This window comes from Protopterus annectens, chromosome 9.part0, assembly GCF_019279795.1.
Source record: "Protopterus annectens isolate FY-2018-M chromosome 9.part0, PAN1.0, whole genome shotgun sequence".
In the NCBI taxonomy this organism is placed as follows: domain Eukaryota; kingdom Metazoa; phylum Chordata; order Ceratodontiformes; family Protopteridae; genus Protopterus; species Protopterus annectens.
In genome coordinates, this window is record NC_056743.1 from 1,412,317,596 (window position 1) to 1,412,342,879 (window position 25,284).

At 40.2% G+C, this 25,284-nt stretch overlaps 1 protein-coding gene across 1 annotated transcript in view; it reads left to right on the forward strand.

The window, feature by feature from the left end:
• LOC122810689 (P2Y purinoceptor 1-like) overlaps positions 1 to 24,294 on the forward strand; it is a 123,616-nt gene extending 99,322 nt beyond the window's left edge. The window contains exon 4 of the mRNA XM_044082259.1: positions 22,306 to 24,294. Coding sequence (XP_043938194.1) covers positions 22,306 to 23,267 — 962 coding nt within the window. The 3' untranslated portion in view covers positions 23,268 to 24,294. The remainder of the gene's footprint in view (positions 1 to 22,305) is intronic.
• The last annotated feature ends 990 nt before the right edge of the window (positions 24,295 to 25,284 follow it).

The following is a 25,284-nucleotide window of genomic DNA, read 5'->3' on the forward strand; positions in this document are numbered from 1 at the left end:
CCAGTTGCCTATGTGTCTTAGGCAAATGTGAAGCCCATGCAAGTCCAGATAGCAGAAGTATACTTACAGAAATATAGTTTGTACACAGTATACCCTCAGTCATACATCTGAAAACATAATAGTACTGTCTCATCCCTCACACATATAATTCATATCAGCTCCACTATCTAAAGTGTTATAAGTGAAAGTGAATATAATGGGACGTGAATCAACAGTGCATGGAATATCCTCTATTAGAATCAAGGGAGACAGCTAGAAAGGTGCTTGGTGTGACATCTGGACAGAGAAAGGAGGTCAAGGAGACCTGGTGGTGGAATGAGGAAGTACAGGAGAGTATACAGAGGAAGAGGCTTGGTGAAGAAGAAGTGGGATTGTCAAAGAGATGAAGAAAGTAGACAGGAGTATAAGGAGATGAGGTGCATGGCAAAGAGAGAGATGGCAAAGGCTAAGGATAAGGCATATGGAGAGTTGTATGAAATGTTGGACAATAAAGAGGGAGAAAAGGACCTGTACTGATTAGCTAGACAGAGGGGCTGAGCTGGGAAAGATGTGCAGCAGGTAAGAGTGATAAAGGATAGTGAGGAAAACGTACTCACAAGTGAGGAGAGTATGTTGAGCAGATGGAAAGAGTACTTTGAGGGGCTGATGAATGAGAGAGAAGGTTGGATGACATACAAAAGGCGGGGGTGTATCCATTTTCATCAAGGATACCCACACCTCCAGGTTAGTGGCACAGCACGAAGCCTCAGAGACCATCCATGTGCAACTAACAGTGGGCAAAGCTGCTTTTTAGATTGTAGCTTGCTACAGATCACCCACCTTGTCTCAAGACCCCCACTCAGCATTCCTGAGAACATTGGAAAATATGAAGGTCCTACATAACACCATGATATTGGGTGATTTCAACTACCCAAACATTGACTGGGAAAACTACTTAAGTACTAACTCCATTGCCCAACGCTTCCTAGAGTTTAGAAACTTAAATGCCCTGGAACAACTGGCCACCACTCCCACAAGAGGTGACAACATATTGGACCTGATCATCACCAACATGGGGGATCAATGTTCAACACCAGAGGTAAACCCGTCGCTGGTAAGATCAGACCATAAACTAATCATACTGGACATCCACATCCCGACCCCACCCACAGTCAAGGAAACCACTGTGAAAAACTTTTCTAAAGCAAACTTCACACTACTCAAGACCGAGGTGGAAAGTTGCAAAGCCCCCTTGCTAAAGGATAATGCTGCCCAAACTGCAGAATCCTTTACAAATGCATTCTATGAGCACCTACAGGAATGCATGGATCGAGCCATCCCAAGTAAAACCAAGACTCACTCCTTCAAAAAGAGGAAATCAGTCTTGTGGACCATAGCCATAAATAAGCTATACAGCAGAAGGAGGAAATTATTACATGATAGAGCAAAATCACAAAAAGGGAAGGCATCCCTGATCAGTATTAGCAAGAAACTACGATCCCTCATAAAATCATCCAAGGCCAGCTTCGAAAGAAAAATTGCCAAAGACTCTAAAGATAATCACAAAGCCTTCTTTACCTATGTCAAGAATCTAGGTGGCAACTCTCAGATCTGCTCTGAGCTAGTGCAAAATGGCAAAAAATACACTGAACCAACTGACATTGCCAACATCCTGGCTGACAGGTTCAGTGCAAACTTTACCCCCCCACCCCCAAAAGGGCCCATGTCCATCCCAGAAGAATGTAGAGCCCCAGACATCACAGACACACAGGTGAAAACAGCCCTTTCCAAAGCCAAAAACACAGCATCAGTGGGACCGGATGGCATCCCAGGCTGCATCTTACACGAGCTCCAAAATTAACTAACCCCTCACTTAAATTCACTGTTCAAACTCAGCCTTACCACAGGCTATGTACCCAAAGAATGGCGTACAGCAACAGTTATCCCGCTCCACAAAGGTGGTGCCACAACGGATCCTGGGAACTATCGCCATATAAGTCTGACTAGCCTGGTCTGCAAAGCTATGGAACGCATCATCATGGAACTCATTAACAGAGACAATGGGAACCTCCAGACACAGGACTCTACCCAATTCAGCTTTGTTAAAGGCAGATCTTGCCTCCTAAACTTAGTTGACTTCTTTGAAACAGTTACCAAGGTCATAGACGAGGAAAAGGTAGTCCACACAGCCTACCTGGACCTCGCAAAGGCCTTCAACACCATTCCCCACTCTGGCATTATAGATAAGCTTATCAGCTTAAACATTAACCCCTATGTCACGAGATGGGTTGCCAACTGGCTCATGGATAGAACTCACATGGTCAGAGTTGCGGGTGCCATGTCTGACTCTAAACTGGTTACAAGTGGCATCCCATAGGGCTCAGTCCTGGGACCCCTCCTGTTTGGTATATACTTCTCTGAGGTACAGGCAAGCACGGGAGGACTATGGATGACCAAGTTCGCAGATGATTGCAAACTGGGGGCCATAATCGACTCTCCGGCTGACACAGACATCCTCCAGAAGGGTCTCACGGAGACGAATACCTGATATCAGAAACATGGCCCCAAGCTAAATGCCAAAAAGTGCATAGTCATCCCCTCTGGGAACAACAAAGTGCCTACGAACTACCACATAGGTGGTAATCCACTAAGTATGGAAGATGTAATTAGGGATCTGGGGACCCAAGTAGATAGCAAACTCTCCTTTGATAATCACATTGCCAAAGTGGTTAGAAAATCCTTCTATGTAGCCCACCTAATCACAAAAGGGTTCACATCTAGATCGAGAGGTTATTGTGCCCCTCTACTCATCGCTCATCAGGCCCATAATAGAGTACAATGCCCCATTTGGGATGTACCTTACTCGACACCTGCAACAGCTGGAAAGACCACAGAAGTACCTCACCAAGAGGATCGTGGGCCTCAAACAGATGCCATATGCAGCTCAACTAAAGAAACTCCAGCTTTACTCAGTTGCTTACTGCCTACTCAGAGGTGATCTCTGCCTGACATACAAGGCCATGTCCAACCCGGAATTAATGGACATTCTCCACCTCAAGAAAACCAAATCTCTTAGAGCCACTTGCTCTAAGGATTTAAACCTGAGCACAACAATAAATAGGACATGCTGGAGGGATAGATTCCTGTCCTGGAGACTTCCCTCACTCTGGAATAGAATCCCAATCTATGTTAGGCAAAGCCCCTCACTGACTCTCTTCAAGAGAAATCTTGACGAGTGGATGGAAAATCATAAATTTACCCCTGGGATCACTTCAGTGGCCCTGCTGGACAGAGGCTCAGGAAACTAATCTAAAAGGGAGGTGAAAGCCAGCACATTCTGGCTAGGCTTATAAATGCCCTTGGGCAGATAGCCTAGTACCTACCTATGAACCTATGTGGGGATAGTGAAACAGATTAACAAGGAGGAAGTAAGGACAGCTATGAAGAGAATGAAGAATGGAAAGGCTATTGGCCCAGACGACATACAGTGGAAGCATGGAGGTGCTTAGGAGAAATGGCAGTGGTGTTTTTAACCAGATTGTTTAATGCAATCTTGGAAAATCAGAGGATGCCTGAGGAGTGGAGAAAAAGTGTTTTGGTACCTATCTGTAAGAATAAGGGTGATGTGCAGAGCTGTAGTAACTGCAGAGGGATAAACTTGATCAGTCACAGCTTGAAGTTATGAGAAAGAGTAGTGAAAGCTAGGTTAAGAAGGGAGGTGATGATTAGTGATCAGCAGTATGGTTTCATGCTGGGAAAGAGCACTATGGATGTGATGTTTGCTCTGAGAGTGTTGATGGAGAAATATAGAGAAGGTCAGAAGGAGCTGCATTGTGTCTTTATGGACTTACAGAAAGCATATGACAGGGTGCCTAGAGAGGAGTTGTGGTATTGTATCAGGAAGTCAGGAGTAGCAGAAAAGTATGTAAGAGTGGTACAGGATATGTATGAGGGTAGTGTGACAGTGGTGAGGTCTGCAGTGGGAGTGACGGATGCATTTAAGGTGGAGGTGGAATTACATCAAGGATCAGCTCTGAGCCCTTTCTTATTTGCAGCGGTGATGGACAGGTTGACAGACGAGATCAGACAGGAGTCCCCGTGGACTATGATGTTTGCAGATGACATTGTGATCTGTAGTGAGAGTAGGGAACAGGTGGAGGAGACCTGGAGAGATGGAGATATGCTCTAGAGAGAAGAGGAGTGAAGGTCAGCAGGACTAAGACAGAATATATGTGTGTGAATGAGAGGGAGGATAGAAGAATGGTGAGGATGCAAGGAGTAGAGGTGGCGAAGGTGGATGAGTTTTAAATACTTGGGGTCAATAGTTCAGAGTAACGGTGAGTGTGGAAGAGAGGTGAAGAAGAGAGTACAGGCAGGATGGAGTGGGTTGAGAAGAGTGTCAGGAGTGATTAGTGACAGACGAGTACCTGTAAGAGTGAAAGGGAAGGTCTACAAGAGGGTAGTGAGACCAGCTATGTTATATGGGTTGGAGACAGTGGCATTGACAAAAAGGCAGGAGTTTGAGCTGGATGAGGCAGAGTTAAAGATGATAAGATTTGCACTGGGTGTGATGATGGTGGACAGGATTAGGAATAAGTATATTAGATGGTCAGCCCAGGTTGGAAGGTTTGGAGACAAAGCCAGAGAGGCAAGATTACATTGACTTGGACATGTGCTGAGGAGGGATGCTGAGTATATTGGGGAAAAGATGCTAAGGATGAAGCTTGAAGCTACCAGGTAACAGGAAAAGAGGAAGGCCTAAGATAAGGTTTATGGATGTGGTGAGAGAGAACATGCAGGTGGTTGGTGTGACAGAGCAAGATGCAGAGGACAGGAAGAAATGGAAACAGGTGATCCGCTGTGGTGACCCCTAACGGGAACAGCCGAAAGAAGATGATGATGACTTTGGGATATATCTGTACAGAGAATAACTGAACTTAAGAAGGTATGCTTGTATTTTGTCAGCTACATATTGCATATGCTAGAATGTAATTAAGAAAAATCTGAAGCAAAAGCTTTTACACTTTTATGTCTATACATTAGTTAGAAGTGTACTGATGCCATAGGCATGTTTGTCAAGGCATTTCACCGGTCTGCGTGATTGCCAGTACTGTAAAATGGAATGCTCTGTGATAAATATGTACAAATGCTTTAGGGACAGGACATTTGATAGCACTTTTACCATTTCAAAAATGGTTTGTCAGCAAAATGTGTCATTTGTCTGATCTTTTGGGGGAGAGCAAAGCTGTGTTTCTGTTATGGCACAAACAAGGATACGTTGCTATTGTTGCTCTCCTTTTTTTGCATCCACACTGTAATTTGTATTTCACATCTCTAGAGTATTTTATGTTTCTCCAGTGGGTAATACTGAAATGCTACCTTTTCTGTTTTATCTGGGAACAGTTATTTTGTAGTTATGTGATACTTATGCGTATTTTAACCTTCTGTTGACTTTTAGGACACTTAGGAGAATGTCACTCAGATGTGTCAATCCTTGAAGACCACCCTTCACTGATGCTGAAAACAAAGTGATAGTGGATCATAGGAAGTTACTAGATGAATGGCCCTAGGGCCCTTACAAGCCCAGCCAAGCTCTATTCTTATTTCCATGATCAGCACCTATTGCCTCTGTCCAAGAGGAACACAGGTCGTACCCCCAGGGTGAATTTATGGTTAGCCATCCAATCATCCAGATTGAATTTGAAGAGGGCCAATGAGGTGCTCTGTTTGACATGAAGTGGGAGTCTATTACAATGGTGTGGTAACCTCGGAGACAAATCTGTCCTTTCAGCAGGTTCTATTAATGTCACATATCAGGTTAAGATCTTTAGAGTGAGTAATCTGTGTACCATTTGACTTGTGGATATGCAGCATTTCCAATAAAGCAGGGTCAGAGATGGTCTTATATGCATGCAAGGCAGAAATCACCTCTAAGCAGTCTGTATGAAACAGAAAAAAGTGACAGTGATTTTAGACAATCCACATAGGACAGATGCTGAAGACATGCATTTTCATTATGAGGAACTTTTGTGGTCTCTCCAGTTGTTGCAGTTATTGGAAAGGTACATATGAAAAGGGGCACTGTACACAATTATTAGCCTGATGATGGAAGAGTACAGGGAGATTATAACTTCTTTTTTTCTGGAGGCAATGCCTTTACTTATGAGATGAGCAATATAGAATGCCCTTCTTACCACTGTGGAAACATGGTGATCACAGGAAAGGTTGCTGTCAACCTGTGTGCCCAGGTCTCTCACTACTGAATGTGCACTTAGGGTGTGCTATTGATGTGGTAGTTAGCAGGAACAATGCTCCTACCAAAAGGATAATAATACATGTTTTTGCATCTAGTTTAAGGCCATGACTTTGGCACCAATCATTTGTTTGTGTAAGACCCTCTTGTAGAATGTTGACATCATTTGAAGATTCTATGACTGCTCCTAGTTTGCAGTCATCAGCAAACTTTGTCAGCCAAAGACCTTTAGTTTTTGCTTGTACTTTGGAGTAATAGATTCCAAACAGTAGAGGTCTCAGGACTGATCCCTGTGGAACACCAGTTACAGGTCTGCTGGTGGAGGTGGATTCCTCCATTTTGACTGTGTTCTATCAGTGAGCCGGTTAGTGACCCATCTAATGATATAAGGGTTGATACCTAGCTGGGTGAGTTTGTCAATGATGCCTGAGTGGGGGATAGTGTCAAAAGCCTTGGCTAAGTCTCGGTTGGCTGTATGCACAGATTCCCCCTCATCCAGGGCCTTGGTAACTGTCTTGAAGAAGTCCACCAGGTTTAACAGGCATGATCTCCCTTTGACAAATCCAAACTGAATAGGGACAAATGTTTGGAGATTACTTATATCTTTCTTGATAAGGTCCATAATGATTCACTTCACGGCCTTGCAGATAAGGCTAGTCAGGCTAAGAAGTCTATAGTTCCTGGGGGTCAGTGGAAGCACCACCTTTGTGCAAGGGAATAACGGTGGCCATTTTCCATTCAGCTGGGACAAACCAGTGGTTAGACTATGACTGAAAAGAGTACCCAATGGTGCTGCTATTTCTTGTTGGAGACCATGTAGAATCCAGCCTGGGATGTTATCAGGTCCCATAGATGCTGTGTTTTTGGCCTTAGAGAGGGCATTTACAACCTGCTCTTTAGAGATACAAGGTAGGGGATAAGTGGTAAGAATGTCATAGGGTACATGTGGTGGGGACAGGAGAGTGAAGTTTTCACAGAACCTGTTGGCCAACAGTTCAGCTATATTCACAGGTTCAGTATATGTGGTACCATTAACTACCAATCTGGCACAAATCTGGGCCTTTCCTTTTAGGTTACAGATGTAACTAAAGAATGCCTTATAGTTGTCCTTAGTTGAGAAAGCTAATTTGGATTCATAGTTTGCTTTGGAGGACTTCACCAGAAGTGTTATTTGCTTGTTTAAGCTGAGGAAGGAGTGTTTCCAGTTTAGGGCTCACTTCCTCTTACTCTCAGACAGCAATTTCTTCCTCTTGCTTTTAGGCAACATGGTGCCTTCCTGCTTGAAAGGGTACAGGGAGATATGGCATGTAGAATGCAAATTTGGCAACAGATTTTGGATGATGTGAATGATGTGGATGGCCACGGCAGGACATATGAGTAGGTGCGCCATAGGGCCACTGACATGATCACATCTGCACGGAGGGGAGCAGCTGCAATGGGCCATGATCAGATGGGTATCGGGGGAGGCCTGCTACAGAGCCACCACTAGTAGCAAATGAAGAGTTCCTGTCCATTGTCAGGGAAAAAGACGGGTCCCAGGAAAGTGCAGAACAGCATGTACTGGATGTTGGTGCAACAGTTTCAGGGGCAGCAAGCATGTCCAAGAAGGAGCTTCCAGGTAGGCTTTGGTATCTCAACTATTTAATACTATTGTATAGTAAAACAAATGAAATAATTAGATAAGGCTTCAGGTAGATTCAGATGTAAAATCCACTTTTATTAAAATCCATGTGAAAAAAGGCACAAGCGCTTTTGCAGGAACACTCCCCGCTTCATCAGATGCATATAAAAACTACAAAACTAACTGTGTTATATACAGCTCAGAATGTTGTCACATGATCACCATCACATGATGATACACAATCATTATGATACACAAATACTTGCATTAATTTCAGCATCTCTCTCCAAAAAATGTAAGATATATATCTTTAAAATACAAGTATATATATATATATATATATATATATATATATATATATATATATATATATATACACAAAATATGTAAGTTGTGTATATATTATATTAAAAGACATATAAATGTATACAGTATACATATATTCATCTAAACAGCGGTCTGGATTTCAGCCTGGCTTTTAATGGGACATGCTCATTCAAACCATGCCCCATGTCACTTCTTAATCTTACAATCCATTTTGCCTCCAAGTTCTCAGTCAAATTCCGGATATCCACACCCCTAGCATTCTCAAATACTCTGCCTATTACTAGAAATTTAAAAGTATGCTTGATGTCAGTGTCCATAACATGCTTAGCTAGGGCACTTTTTATTTATATAATATATATGTTCACGTACATGGCAGGTAATGTGGTCATGGTAATGGGTGTCCCTGTGAAAGAAGCAAGTCCAGCAGACATCAGTCATATGCAGGTAGCAGCAGTGCATTTGATTGTGGGAGTGGACATGCCAGTGCTACTCCTGGCAGAGCCAGTTCTCATTGTCAGGATGACAATGGTGAACTGCCACCTTTATCATGCAAGAATCACACCTGCCCAGCATACCAAGATGTAGATCTAGCATAGAGCTTGGCAGTGTTCATGCAGACACTCACAAACCAGTTTCACCTGGAGGACTCCTACAGACCCACAAACAACAGTTACATGGTTCAGCCGTGCAGCTTAAAACTCGTTTAGTCTTACTGGCCATTTATTGCTTTATCCAAATGTCTGCCTGCATCACTTTCTTACTAACACACACTCACCGACTTTTTGTGTCAGCCTAGGCTTCCTGCCCCCCCCCCCCCCACACACACACATAAAACACCTTATGCAAGTGATGATAACTGTGCCATATCACTGTTTTCTATCTTTTGTATTTAGGGATACATAGGTTTTGTGTCTAATGCTCAGGGTGCTTAGCTGACTTAGTGCTTAGTATATCTGCATTTGTGGTGTTGAACTGGTAATTGTACCTTTGACTTATATTGGCCTTAAGAAGTTAGACAGTTGAAATTTCCCAACTTTATTGTGAATGATCTTGTGAGGGTTGAAAAGTCTGAAACGGCAATGTGTATCATTACTTTCTAACTTCTCTCTTTAATGATTTTCCAGTACAAATGTATGGCGCTAAACTGAGGGCATGCAGTCATCATCAGTACTTTTGGGAGGTATGACTGCCTGAATCTTTGATGCCTGACACCTACTGCTTAGTAATGGACACATATATGTCAAATAAGTCCCTGCTGTCACATGTTAAAGTCCTTTCTGTACAAATCTCCACCTTTTACTTGCTTACAGTACCAAGTAATGAAATAAAAGGATATGTCACTCATTCATATTATTACACAATACACTCCAGGTTTAGGACTTACCTTGTAAATGCAGCAGTTGCCACAGCTTTAGTTCAGGGCTGACTCTGCCTGATGCAAGCAGTACAGAGCCAATACATGGGGAGGTAAAGGTTGTGAGAATTGCCAGGCATCAATGTTAGTATATATATATATATATATATATATATATATATATATATATATATATATATGTGCGTAGGAGGAGGGTTTTAGGCCCTTAGGTAGTGAATGAGTGTGCTATATGTTGTCTCTTTGCCAATGCAAGGGCATATTGAGCATGTCTAAGTCTGCCTACACTGACAGCAGCTGGTGGTTCCCCTTCTGACACCTCATCTGCATGTGACTGTGGTGACCTTGGCATTGGTGGTGCTCCTTCCCTTTGCTTATCCTGCTGAAGCTGTTTTCTAAAGATGGTTTTCAGTAAAATGATACATACTGTGAATATTTCAGCACATGTCTATGGATTGTAGTGCAGGGCTCCCCCAGATGTATCTAGGCACTGGAATGGCAACTTCAGCAGCCCGAACATGTGCTCTATGATGTTTCTGGTTTGAGCGTGTACCTCATTATGGCTTTTTTCAGCAGGTTTGTGTGCATTTCTGATGAGTGTCATCAGCCACACTTCCAGTGCATAACCTCCTTCCCACAGGTAATGACCCTGTGGGATATCCCCCTAGTGAACAGCTGATACAGTTGTGAGGTGTGCCAGGTATGTGAGTCATGGTAACTGCCTGAGTTGCCAGCACACACATTCAAGATGATTCCCTTAGCATTACAAAAGATATGGCAGTTAATAGAGCAGAAGCCCTTTCTGTTAATGTAGAGCCTACCCTGTTCCCTGGGTGGTGCCTTAATTTCTATATGTGTGCAATCTATGGCACCCAGTATTTCAAGGTAGTGTGTTGCAGGGTAGAACTCCTGCATATTTGTGTCCCTGTCCTCAGGAATACAGGAAACATATATGTGGTCACTGGCATGTTGGAGCATTGCATTTAGGAGCTGATGGAGGATCCTGGATGTTGATACCTGTGACACCCCCAGCATGTCCCCTGTAGGTCTCTGAAAGGTAGCTGTAGCTAAGATTCTAAGTGTTACACATACCTTTGTCTCCACTAGGATGGGTTGCTCTCCGTTGGCCCTGGCTCTGAGTTGAGGACGATAGAGGTTGCAGAGTTCCTGTAGTGTGTCTCTCTCCACCCTGTATCACTCTACAATTTCCACATCATGTAGGTTATGATAAGTTAAACAGGTCCTGAAAACTCTTCTCTTTCTTGGCCTAGGTCTATTGACAGCAGCAGCAGCAGCATAGGCTTCAGCCTGTTGCACATACAAATGAATTAAAGCAGCAACAATTCCTAACATTCCTTCCATGCAGACTCCTTTCCATGGCTGTATTCCAATAGATTTTGAAATTTGCAGGGAAAACTAGCACAGAGTCTACATAGTTGCTTTATAGCTTGTTGAATACCTGTTCCATGTTGGATTGGTTGATTAGCATACAGCTGCTTATGCTGTAAATAGCATGCTATGGTGTTTACCTTGTTTGCATGGTGGTGTGCAGCCCTACACACAGTGTAGAGCCGCTTACTGATTCTAAAACACTGTGCTACTGTGTAGGTTTTATTGAATTTGGCTGCTAGAGTTTGTCAACTTTGTCAACTGCAATATACTGAAAGTCATAATACTGAATGTACAATGTTGAAATATCAAAATGCTGTAGTGTTGAAGTGTTTGCATCAAGATACTTACCTCCATACATATGCAGAGAGCTGAGCATTTCTCCCATGATACCACTTGTTTCTGAGTTACATTAAGAGGGGAGTGATATTGTTTGTTTATATTGATGCAAAGTATGTATGTATGTAGTACATGTATGCTATTAGTATATATACTTGTAAACTTTCAACATTTTGACATTTGTGGATATTGTATTCAGTGTTATGACTTTCAGCACTATTCAATAAGTTGTCACATACCCGTTATTGTGTGTGTGTGTGTGTGTGTGTGTGTGTGTGTGTGTGTGTGTGTGTGTGTGTGTGTGTGTGTCCATCAATTGACAAACAAGTCTCCCACATTCGATAACATTCATAGACATTATCACCTATTCACCCACACACATGCTCCAAAATAGAACACATCTAGAATCTTGATTCTCTACTTAACCCCCCAGTGTGATCACCCAGGTAAACACACCTTTTACACACACACACACACACACACACACACACACACACACACACACACACACACACACACACACACACACACACACACAATTTTATTCATGCCTCCACAGACACTCAGACACAATGCACATAGTAAGTAACTAACACCCCAAAACCGTCATCTTCTCTGAACTTACCTAGAACACAACTGCTTCCATAAGAGCAAATGTGTTCTAGGTCTCGGCAAAGTAAATCGGGAGATGCTGTCATTTCCAGGGAAGAGCACATGGCAAAGTCGAATTAGCCATTCTCACAGATTGCTGTATTAGCATACAGGTCTGCCAGCAGCACCACTCTGTGCTGAGGCTCCCATGAGCGGAAAACATCAGTTGATGGGCAGTCTAAGAACTGGAAAGGCTTACTACTTGTGGGAAAATGGCCATGTTAAGGCTTCTTGCTCATGCTAATACTTTTTGAATCCAAAGGTTTGTCTTCATACATGTAGTTTATGACACATCTGGAAATACGGAGGCTGTATTTCCCCGCACAACCATAGAATGACTCTTGCAGCCAGTAGAAAGAGAATTCAAGTCTCAGTTCCTATTAACCAGCACTGGCCTACTGGTTTAAATAAGAATAAAATGTCTTACCTGGACTCTTTTGTATAAATTATCATTCCTATTTTAGAATTTTCAGCAGTCTTCAAAAACAAATAGATACTCTTCCCTTTCCACACTGTTAAAGGTCATGACACTTGACTTCTATTAGCCTTTATTTAATTTTCATGGCTCTGTCTCTCTAGGTTTACAGCAGCTTAGCCTCTTTCATCATGGACTTTGATGCTGTACAGAGCTTTTTGCACACCATCTGCATTCTTTCCAAAGATTTTGCAGCTTAGGAATATCCAAATTTATGTTCAGTACATTTTCCTAAGTCCTGATTCATTTTTTTGATAATTAATTGTTGGTCCTCTAAAAACTCTTTGCAAAGAAGGAACATAACTCTAAATTCATTGTCTGTTTTCTTACAATTGACCATTACCAAACTGTTGATTCCTATGTCCATGTTTAACTTTCTTTTCAGACTTTCCTACAGGAAAAAATGCCCAGAGAAGAACCAGAGGCAGGAAAAAAACAAAAACAAAAAAAAAGATAAAACAAGCTATTAAGGTTTGGGTGTAAAACACAGGTTTCAGATTGTGCCTCCATCCTGTGAGTAGCCTTACTGGGGTTTAATTGCTACTATGCATTCCTCCTCTTCTCTGCTTGTCTCAGAGCATATTACAAAAATCTTTCACACCAAAAATTAGTTTCTTGTCCATGACATTTGCACATTCACTGAATACCTAATTCCCAAAACTCAACCCGTATATGCTCTATCACCTTACTTCATGTTACCACTATTTATACTTTATCTACCATCTCTTCTTTGCCCAGTCTTTCCAGCCTTCAATTCATTTCTGGTTTTCTATGCTATATCATTCCTTTTCTTATTCAACAGCTGGTATGAATCACACATATCGAGTGGCATGTTTTTGTACTGATGTGTATATTAGCTGGGTGCAGTTTAATAGTTTGTATTTACAGATATAACACTTTTTTTCTGTAAAATTGTACTTTATTATGCAAAGCTTAATATGCAAGTAAAGACTGACATGCATAACAAGGTCAACAGTTACTGAATTTGTAAGATTGATGCACTCTGTGATATAACCAACTGGATGTTAATGCTGAGACTGACATATGCTTTGATGTCCTCTGCTCAGAGTTAATATATGACATGGATATGATGAAGGAAGCAAGCAAAACATTCAATCTTCATCTGGAAGCCTTTTTCTTGATTTACACCACAAGATATCTGCAGAGGTATCACAAAGCATTACTCTGTAGTAAGTAAATAGTAAAGGTGTGCACATAGTTGTCCTGTGCATTATCTTATAAAAACTATCGTTTCCATTCTAGCATTTGAAGCTCTCAAAAAAAAAAAAAAAAAAAAAAAATTCCCAGGTTACTGTTTATGATAGTCAGTGTTTGAATGTGATAACCAGGGCTTATGAAAAGCTTTGTTTCACACAGCCAAACATGATAAAATCAAACTTTAAGCAACGTAGTTGAAAGCTCATTCATGTACATGGTGTTTCATGGCACCTCATAAATGAATAACATTTTATACGCATCTGCTAGTGACCTGACAAACAAGCTTTTGTTCATTCTGACAAGCAACTTCCCTTTCACAACAAAATCATAACATAAACATTTAGAATTAGTTGTATTTTATTTTTATTCTAGTTATTCTTTTTTACTAGGACAGTCCAGCTGGGCACAAGACCCTTTTCAATGGAGGCTCAGGAAGGAAAAACTCCATGCACATAACATTAAAGAACGATACACTGTACAATCACAATTTTCACATTCTTTGCAAATACATTGCATGCACATAATAACAATACACAAGACATTATTCATTTGTACATAATGGTTTGACATGATGATACAGAAGGCTCCTGAATGCACTTAAAATATCTTAGGAATAGGACACTAGGAGTATTTAAACAATGCTACAGTTTCAGTACTTAGGTGATTCAACAAAATTTTAAGTACAGCACATTATGGTGGTAGTTCTGGTGCTAGTTGGAAATCTTATCCTGCAGAGTAAAAGTTGTATAACCAAGAGTTACGGAGGGGTTTTGTTTTCATTTTGAAGATGAGTGGGTTTTCAGTGACCCTAATAGGAAGTGGGATAGAGTTACAGGCCTTTGAGACATGGCTGGAATACACAGCATCTCCAGCTATGTTTCTGGACTTTTAAACCAAGGAGTTGTTTATCACTAGAGTTAAGTTGCTGTTTTGGTGTGCACTTTGTTGCAAAGTGCTAGGGCAGGGTACCTCTCAGGATGATGCACTACACTGTGTGCTATTTGTAGTAGAGGCAGAGTGAGGTAGTGGGGTATGCCTAGCCAGCTGAGGTGCTTAAAGGCAACACAGAGATGAAAAGAGGAACCTTTATTAGGTGCTAAAGTGGCTATTTTGTTTTAGCTCAGCTCAAGCTTGCTCTTCTGTGCGACTTTGAGGTTGGTGAAAATTGGGGAGGTACATAGGAATGTGGGAAGAAGATAGGAAGAGGAAAGGGTTGTCATGCTACTTTCACTGAGATAGTGTTTAACTCTGGATAAGATACCCAGCTTTTCATGTGTGTTTTTTGATAATTTGAACATGTAAATCAAATTTCAATTTAGTGTCAATAGTGACAGACTACTTCAATTATTTTATTGATGGAGGAGATGCTTTTGAAATTTATTTTGCATTCAGTATTGGATTTAGGAGTGAAAATGAGTAATTTTGTCTTCTTTGGATTCAGGATGCTGTCTGTTTTGGCCATCCAAGTTTTGATGGAGGTGAAAGAGTCCTGAGTGAGTTGTTGAAGCTAAGTAGGGTTCTGGGCTGAGCAGATAAGAGTAGAGTCATCAGCATTTTGGATTAGGTTGGCATGTTTAGCAGCTGTGTGCAAACTGTTGATAAATATATTAAACAATATGGGCCCAAGTACTGATCCTTAGGGTACACTGACAGATACTAGTAGGAAGGGGGAGTAGCTTGACTGCCATTTAACAGCTTGTGATCTGTCTGACACATAGCTTTTTAACCAGAAAAGGGAGGGAGGGATGGGACAGATCTAAGAATCTTAGATGAAAGAGTAACTTGTCATGGGAGACTGTATGAAAGACTTTTGAGAAGTCTAAGAATAGTGCAGTTACAATATTACTTGTGCAGTTACAATATTGCTTGGGTTGCGTTTTTAATTGGTTTCTATGAAGTTGAGTGATGCAGTATTAGGGCTGTGGTTTGGCCTGAAACTGTGGTGGAACACAGTGGAGGAATATTGCTTTTATTTCTATATATTCACTGATACTTTAACATTTTATTAGTCACACACCTTTACTTACTGATGCGGCATTCCACCTAGAGGCCAAGTTAGTAATCACATCAGCAAATGTTTAATTTTTAATGTCTTATACAGGGGAGCTGTTCTGCAGGAAATCAGACAGCTTTGGTTTAATACTTACTGACTTATTTATCCGAGTCATGTGACCATGAAGGAGTTTATAAATTAATTGGAATTGTTGATTAGATTTTGTTCTGTTGAAGTCCGGTTTGTCTGTCTAGTGGGACGAAAAGCTTTAGTGCTTCAACTTCACTTGTTCTTATGTTTTCTGGCCATTTTTGGTTGCGAATAAACATTTGTTTTTTATTTTTATCTGGTGTTGGTAGTGTCACATTTATCCCTCACATTGGTGCAGTTATCCCATCAGCATATCAGCTAGAAGCCACTGAGGTAACGTGGTGAATAAAGCTAACAAATGTTTAAGGAAGAATGCTGTAACAGCTGGGTATGATAGTTACTGGAAGGGTACGACCTCCTCTGGCTGTCACATGGCAAATCTGATTTGGAAAGTTGTCTCTTACAAAACACTTGAATATATTCATATATCCTTGTAGTGTAGTGCATTCAGCAGAAAACAATTATTCATTTATTGGAAAGTGAGAGAAACCTCTTAAGCAGGTGGTGTTCTTTCTTGGTCTTTGATATTTCTGAGCCTTTGAATTGATCACCTTTTGTTTTTCAGACTGGATAAGCTGAGTAGTTCAGCCTGTTTTGTGAAAAGCTTTTTCAGCCACTGAGTGTGAGGCAACTGGTTGATTCTTTGTTGATACGACTGACCAGATGAGACTTGAAATTCTGCAAAATGCCTGTACTGAATAAGACTTGGGAAGACTTTTGTTACAGTGCTTGTATAGAGACTGGTGTTAACTTCATGTCTTATTCACAGTGGACCTTATTTTGAGTCAGCCACTGTAATTGTATCATACCTGTATGTCCTCAGAATACCAGTCTTACAAACAGTGGGATCCTCCTTAAAGATGAGTATATTTCCTTAAGTGCTTACATATTATCACATAAAGACAATTGATGATGATGACATCAAATGTTTGCCCCATCCTGAACTTTACCTTTATTGAAAATCCTATTCATGAAGTTTTTTGCACATAGCCCAATTCCTTTCTTGTTACTGGTCTTATTAATCTTGCTTTAGGAACCATCACAACTCTGAAACAGCCTTATTAGCATTGTGGTCAACCACCTGTGCTGAATGATGAAGAGCTCTATTCAGCCTTAGTCCTGTTTCATCTCTCTGACAACACCTGGCCTACTGAAGCACAGAATCCTAACTGAATGTCCTCATTCCCAACGTAGTGTTTCTTCCTCTGTTCATGATAAAACCAAAAAGCAAAAAAGTCACACAGACAAACCAATTAGTAAAAACTAGAAGACAAACCTAGCCAAATGAGAATGTTCACATTGTGATACCTTAAACCCCCTGTAACAGAGGTCCATGGGATATATACGACCCCTTAAGGACAGCAGGTGTTTTAGCTATATGGCTTCTGAATGTCCATGACTTTTTACTTTTTGTTTTTAAGTCTTTACCGATACATTCAGGCCAATAAAGGCAAATCCCATTAGCGGTGAACATGCATGTTTCGGCCTTCTTATGACCTCATCAACACAGCATAAGTGGACTGTTTGGCTATACTTCAGAAACTCAAGATCTTTACACCCAATTGATATCCGTAACCATTAAGATGTCTGCATAATATCCCAACTAACATCCAAAACCAAAAAGTAAAAAGGTCACACAGACAAACCAATTAGTGAAAGCTACAAGAAAAACCTAGCCAAGCTAGAATTTTCACTATGTGATACCTTAAACCTCCTGTAATAGAGGCCCATGGGATATAAGTAAATGACCCCTTAAGGACACCATGTGTTTCAGCTATATGGCTTCTGAATGTCCATGACTTTTTACTTTTTCTTTTTAATTTTTTGTGGAAACACTCAGGCCAATAAAGCCAAACCCCACTAGCTGTGAACATGCATGTTTCAGCCTTCCTATGATCTCATCACCACAGCATAAGTGGACTGTTTGGCTATACTTCAGAAACACAGTGTCTTTACACCCAGCTGATATCCATAACCATTAAGATGTCTGTGCAATATAGTAGAAACCACTTGGTATCCTTAAGGGGTCATTTGTATGTATCCCATGGGCCTCTATTACAGGAGGTTTAAGGTATCGCACAGTGAAAATTCTAGCTTGGATAGGTTTTTCTTGCAATTTTTACTAATTGGTTGTCTGTGTGACCTTTTAACCTTTTGGTTTTGGATGTTAGTTGGGATATTATTGGGTTTTAGTAAATCCTCAAGTGGGGTTCCATAGAGCTCCATCTTAAGTCTATTGCTGTTCACAAACTCTGTCAAAGTATCAGCACAACTTTGAGATGTCATGAGAAAGAGAAGGAAGGAGAAAGGGTTTGGGATACGACTGCTATGAGGTTGAGATTGCAATGTATCTCTCTTTCCCTCAGAAGCAGATGGCTGTTTTTGATACCCTTCAACTTTACATGGATGCCATTGTTAACTGAATGAGGGGTAGTCAGCTAGAACTTAACCCTGCTAAGATGAAACCTTTATCAGTACCTGCAACAACAAGGTCTTCTGCATCTCCTTATCCGTCATCCATATTCATTTATGGTAGGAAACAGAGGGAAGTTGGTCTGTAATATGCTGAACCTATACATTATTCAGAATGGCATACTGCCACTAAAAAACATGTGTAAGCAGATTAATAATATTTTTTAATCTCCAGAATATTGCACTTATCTTACTTAAACTGCTGCAATGTTCTTTATGCAGGGCTTTAGGATTCCAACCTTCATTGTTTTCAGTGGGTGCAGAACACCATTGCCAGACTCTTAACAGACATGTCTCATCAAGATGTTATTAAACTTGTGCTGCAAAATCTTCACTGGCAGCTGAGAGTTTTGAACATGGCATACCAGCTAATACTGCTAATAGGTTCAGGTGCCTAGGCAGCGAGACATTTCCCTGTGTTACATTTGGCTGGGGACACATGACTGAAGTGACATTCAGCTGCAGAAAAATATGGCTGTTTGCAAATTCCCTGTGGGCAAAGAAAAGCTCACTCTGCCATGCTCACAGCTTTAATAACCAAATTATGGTGGCAGAAGAAGTAATGTGTGTTGTGCACAGTGTACAATACATGCTTATGTAAATACAAGATACAGAAGTGTGGTACAGCATGGAGGAAATTCTGTAGGCTACTGTAGTCACATTTATGCTCCAGTATGGATTTTAGGCAATGTTCCCTAGATACTGTGAAGGGGGTAGTGGTCCACACACACCAATTTTAAAGGCAGTGCCCATTATGCACTGCATTTTTACTGCCGCTGACATGCCCTCTGACCAGCCTGCTGCTGATGCCTGCCATATTGCCTGCTGTCTCATGTTCCCTTGGGGACCTTGGACATTGTTTTCCCCCTGTGCATTTGGTTATTGAAGTTGTGGGCATGGCAACACAGTTTTGTCTTTGCCCACAGGGAATTTGCAAACAGCCATATTTCTTTGCAGCTGGCTGTCACTTCAGCCATGTGTCCCCAGTCAAATGTACCACAAGAAAATGTCTCGCTGCCTAGGTGCCTGAACTCACTGCTGGGTTAACTTAATACACAGAGTACTACGTGATCTTGATTCTGCCTGCTTTAAGGAGCTTTTGACATCCTACTAACTTATATCCATTCTTAACCAATATTTTCATATCACGTCTAATTTGCTATAGTTATTTAAACTATAGTTCTTTTCTGTATTGTTTTTAAAGACTGTAAAATTATTGCTCTTCAAATGTTTTGTAATACTCTAGGCCTCTGCTCCTACCCAATCAAACTTTCCCAGTAATCAAATACCAATAAATAAATAAATACTATGAACCTACGGCCCCACCTATTCTGCTGTACAGGGGTGGGACTATTAACACCTCCACAAAATGCTTCTGGACACATCTTACAGATGCTCAGTTTCTTATCAGGCTGCATTGCTGTGTTGGCAAACAACTTTATCAGCTTCAAAAATATGTCTTAGTGGCCACTTTTTAAAAATGTTTATGAAGACCTGTTTATTTCACAAAGCTTTTTCTCATTCATGATTGGTCTTGCTCAGTCTGATTTTAATCAGTATTGGTGTCAGCTTTATTCCCATTAACAACATTTATTTATGTTTTTTAACATTTATTTATCTGTTTAATCCATTATTCAATATCTAGGTATATGCATTAAATACATTTTTGTTGATTTGCTGGACTAATAAGTAGAATAGCCCTTTTATCTGCAAATCACCAAAAATGGAGCGTTTTCTTTCCACTAAAATATGACAGTCTTGTCAGTTATTGTTTACCAGTCTGCAAGAATCACAGACTTTCAAAAAAAAAGTATGCTCAAAGAAGTATTTTGGAAAACACAGTTTTTTTTTTTCAAAAGAAAACTTTATGTTCTCTACATTTAATTCAGTGAAGGTCAATTTTCTGCACTAAATTTTGTTGAACTGTACACGTACTAAAATGGTGCTTTAGATATATACAGATAATTTAAAAAATTATCAGATTTCCGGAGTATATAGAAAATCAGTTCTACTACATTACTTGATGTTTTATGCTACCTTCTGAAGATGTCCCAGTATGTAGTACCCAACTTTGTCTTTCTGAAATGATTGTGATCCAAGGTTTAGTAGAAGAATCTAAAGCAAAACTGTCTCTGTGTCTCAAAAATATCCTCATTATCTGCCTTTGTCTTGGATATTCTGGTTTCAGGAATAGACTCGATTTGGTATGGTAAACTAGGGAAGAAAAACATAGTGTTTCATGCATTTCTTTTGAAAATGATGGAGTATATAATACAATGGTGACTCCAATCATGTCAGGGATCATTACAATAGCATTAGTTGTTGGAACTGAAATTAAATTTAATATGGAGACTAAACATAGACTGGTAAAGAGTTGACTAAGATGTCCCCTGGGATTCATAAAGGTTACCACTAAGTGTACACTTTTTGTATTCAGTAACATTCCTACCACATTGCTTGCGCTTTCTATTCACTCAGAAAGGTTACGCCAGTGGTAACATTTATGAATCCCAGGGGTCATCTCATCTTCACATAATGGCCTAAATTACACACATTTAGATGTGATTTTTGAGAAGAATAGTAAAATAAGTTAAAACGTACTAAACGTATACAAATACATGTTTATGGAACAAATGCAAAGGCTTAGAAATGTAGTCTGATTTTACATAGTCAGAAATGTTTATATTGGTCATAGTCCTACTTAGGCTGACAGATCAATGACAAGTGATAAAATGAGGTGGCTTACTGATAAAATTGTGCTCTGGAAGAGAAGAGAGCAAAATGAGGAAATCTGAGATTATGGAACTTCTTTGGTCTTAGAGAAGCCGTATCGAAAGAAACTGAACACTTAGAAAGACAAGTTAGTAAAAGCCCAAAGAGAGTAGGACAGACTCTTCCAGAAGTGAAGAATGCCAGGAGACAAGATTCTGGAAATTACAGTGAGTTTATGGAAAGGAAGGCAAGGAGATATTGGAGACTGTAAGTATAACATGGGGAACTCTGCAAAACTGGCAAAAAAGAATGTTTATGCAAGTGGGTTGTACCAGGTGAGGATGTAAAACTTGAATACTTTTGAGACGCTATTGTGTGTTGCCCTAGACAGTATGTGCTTAACATTTTTCAGTGGCATTGCATTTCTAGAGAAAGAGAACCATAAATCTGCCTATGTAATCTTATAGCACCTGTAATATGGAAGTACTGGTGACAGCTGAAAAGGCAGTAAGGGTGGGTCTATATTCTAAACAGGGGCACCAAGCCAATTTACCAATGTCAGGATACGAGATTCTCCTCAACTTGTAACTTCAGGATACAAGATTCTCCCAATACTAAGTGCAACTTTAACTTGTTTGTCATATATATATTGCAGATAATAAAAGTGAGGAGAGAAGAATGGGAAACAGATGAATAAAGTAAGACTGCATTAACAAAAAAGATTTCATTTCAGACTTGTATGAATAAGCAGTACATATGGTGGCTGTATGCAATCTATGCTGTAACTGAATCATAAGGTTAACCACATAGTGGAGGTAGGAGATATGACGGTTAAGCATGTGATGTCTGTTGGTACCTTGAATGAGGATATTTTCAGGAAGAAATCTGTGCTGTATGAAGAATCACAATTGTAGCTGTGTGATCTCTACTACTGAACTCCCTGTGCTTCTTGCTTATATGGCAATCCCTTCAGATAGAATTTTACTCAGGTCTGTCAATGTTTGAAGAGCAAGTCAGAAACCTGAATGAAAATTTATACGATGAGATGAAATGTTTCAATAACTGACTGATTGATAGGGAGGAGTAAAGAAGTGACAATAACTGAGGCAAATAATTGTATGTCAAGCATGAATAATACAAATGCATGCTTCTTATATGGTTTGAAAATAAAAATTGTATGCAGGATTATTAGGCATCTGCTTTACATAGAAGTTGATGCACTGTCCCAACTCTGGTTTTGGAAGAAAGATGCATCACACAAAACAATTAATTGTGGTCAACAAATGCTGATAATAACTCTATGAATGAATCAGAAATCACTAATATTGTTGTCATGTTTTTTTTTTTTTTACAGGGGTACTGCTGATGGAAACTTGGCAGCTGAACATCTCGAGGAATGATACAAGTGGTTTGGAGTTCACAACTTATGTTACAGTTTCCCCTTCCATCTTCTCTGATATTGCCAACGGCAGCACATTTCATGGTTTCCCTTATGAATGTCTCTACACTTCCTACCTCATAGTGCTACCCACCTGGATTATTTTGCTCGTTCTTGGCCTGCCACCCAATGTGATTGCTCTGTGGGTCTTTATTAAGCAAAAAGCTTGGAACTCCTCAATGAGCATTTTTCTTTTGAATTTGGCAATAAAGGATGTCTTATTCTGCCTACTTACTCCATTGCAGATAGCATCTACATTTGTAAATAACACAACACTACAAGAAGCTGTTTTTGACATTGTTATTGCAAACATGATTGCGGGCATCATCTTTTTGACATGTGTATGTGTTGAACGATATATCGCAGTTGTACATCCACTCAAATCTCTCCAGCTAGCCAGTGTTAAGAACAGAATTATTGCTTCTGTGGTAATATGGACTATTGTAGTTTTCAGCGCCATGCCAATTCCCTATGGCAAATATCCAAAGCTACTTTTTATTTTCCTGCTTATATTTTTGATTGCATTAGTCACAATACTCTTCTGCAGTATTTCTGTTGTAGTAAACTTATTGCGGGTCTCACCTGGGGGACAGGAAATCCACCCCATGAAAAAAAGGGCCATGAGGTCTGTCTTGATATCACTTATTGTTTCACTTGCCTCCTTTGGTCCTTTCTTCAGTTATGTTATGATGTTCACAATTGCTGAAAATCTGAACTTGCTGGATTCCTCATATTGCCGCTATTTCAATGTATCATTGTGCTTGGTTAGCTTAAGTAGTGTACTTGACCCAATAGTTTATGTACTCATGGGGGAAAAATTCAACTTCCGCAGTCTTTGCTGCTGTTGCAAAGAAGAGTCACAAAGCCCACAACAATAAACTTGCTATTTCTTATCAAACAGAATTGCAGCTGCTTTGGTCTTTGCATAAATCCCAATTGGATCTTTGTTCATAGGCATTTGTAATGCAGAAGTCTAAATCTGAGAGTGAGCAGGAGTCACAGACATAGTGGTGGGAAAGTAAATCAATCTCCTGGGGATTCAATTTTGTTCGTTTGGAATTTCCAGACCTGCTGAACACTGCTGCCTGCTTGACTGCAGATAAGAATGTAGGTATAATGTCATGAGGAGGAGGTGCAGGATAGCACTATGCTTAGTGTGGTTGTTTACTCCTGAGTACATCCATGGAGTCTGCATATGTAAGGACCAGGCTCCCAAAATGTACACACGATGAATGCAAAGCTGAATACCACCTCCATGCAGCCAGTGCACCAAAAAGAATTATTTTCTCAAGAACTGATATGCGCAGCATTACATCTTGCTTACAACTTCTTGTATCATGTGGTAAGAAGAGCTCGCAGCTGGAAGGACATCCACAATCGCTCTAACAAAGTGGTAGACAATGGAGTCAGTATGATCAGGGACTAGTAAGAAGGAGGTTGATCTGAAAGCCCCCAAAAGACCATTTTCAATTTAGAATGTCCCCCTGTTAATGGTTGCACTTTATGGAACCATGTGGCTAGAAGTAATGTCACCATCAGACACAAGCTGCTAAATATTACTTAAAATTAATGTATCCATAGCAATCAAGTCTTTCAGTTCAAATGAATGTAACACAGCTGATGCAACCATTTGGCACCAATACATTTCTAGTTCATCAAATAATTCATCCAGTTGGAACATACAATAGTTTTCCCACATACAGATTCAGTATCAACAATAGTTTCTTGTATAATCAATATGTGATTATTTGATCCCAAAACATCTAATACCTTGGGAGGTCACCACTCAAACCACTCCAAAGCAAGTCCACCTACACAATCTGATGTGAAGGCAAGCCTCGTAGCCCCAAATTATATACACAAGTGTGTGTGTGTGTGTGTGTGTGTGTGTGTGTGTGTGTGTGTGTGTGTGTGTGTGTGTGTGTGTGTGTGTGTGTGTGTGTGTGTGTGTGTGTGTACACACACATATATATGCATATATATTCACACTCTCAGAGTACACAAACTAAGAGAAGAGGAAGAAAGTGATAAAAATTTGACAACCACCTTTTCCTTCTTTGCATCTAATCACCCTTGCAAGATGCAGGTGACCTTCCAATCATAATGCTCTGGGCACTGATCATCTAGTTGGCAATAGATAATAGATTTCTTATGTGCAGTCTGTAGAGAAGAGTTCCTACAGAATAATTAAATTTGATAACTTTTTTAAGTATTAACCATGAATACATGATAAATCATCTAATCTTATTATAAAATAAAATTATACAGATTATGAAAAAGAAAGTTATTACATTTCTGGGAAGGTAAAGAATGTTTTTCTGTTTCAAAGTGCTCTTAAAACATAAAAGTGATACCAGGATCCACTGTGAATTATCATATGTCATATAATCAACACGTTTACTGAAATCTAAAAGGTCTAAAATCTTGGGAGGTTGCAAGCTTAAAACAGCAACACGGCCAAAGTTGCAAAACCCACAGAACTGTTTTTCCTGGGGGGCATGCTACTCCACACCTCACAATGTGGGGGAAAATCCCTATGTCCCTAAACTTTACATATATTAACTCTGAGGTCACACAAGGTCAGATTCCAAAGCGCATTTCATATGGAGCAACATACTACACAGAGCAGTCTCCCAACTGATTCTAAAAGATAGGACACTGGCAGTCTCAATCCAGTTTAAGATAATGAGTGGTTGTCAGAACTGTACAACCAATTCCAAAAGAGAAATCAGGCTTGCTACTCCAACTGAAGGCACAGCTGTACATTGGTGAACCTCACCAATGTACAAGGCTGACTAAATGGTGACTCCTATTAACATAAATGGAATTTATCAGTAAAGTGGCATCTCCATCTGTATGTGGGACTAGGCATGCAATTTGAAACAATGAATGCTC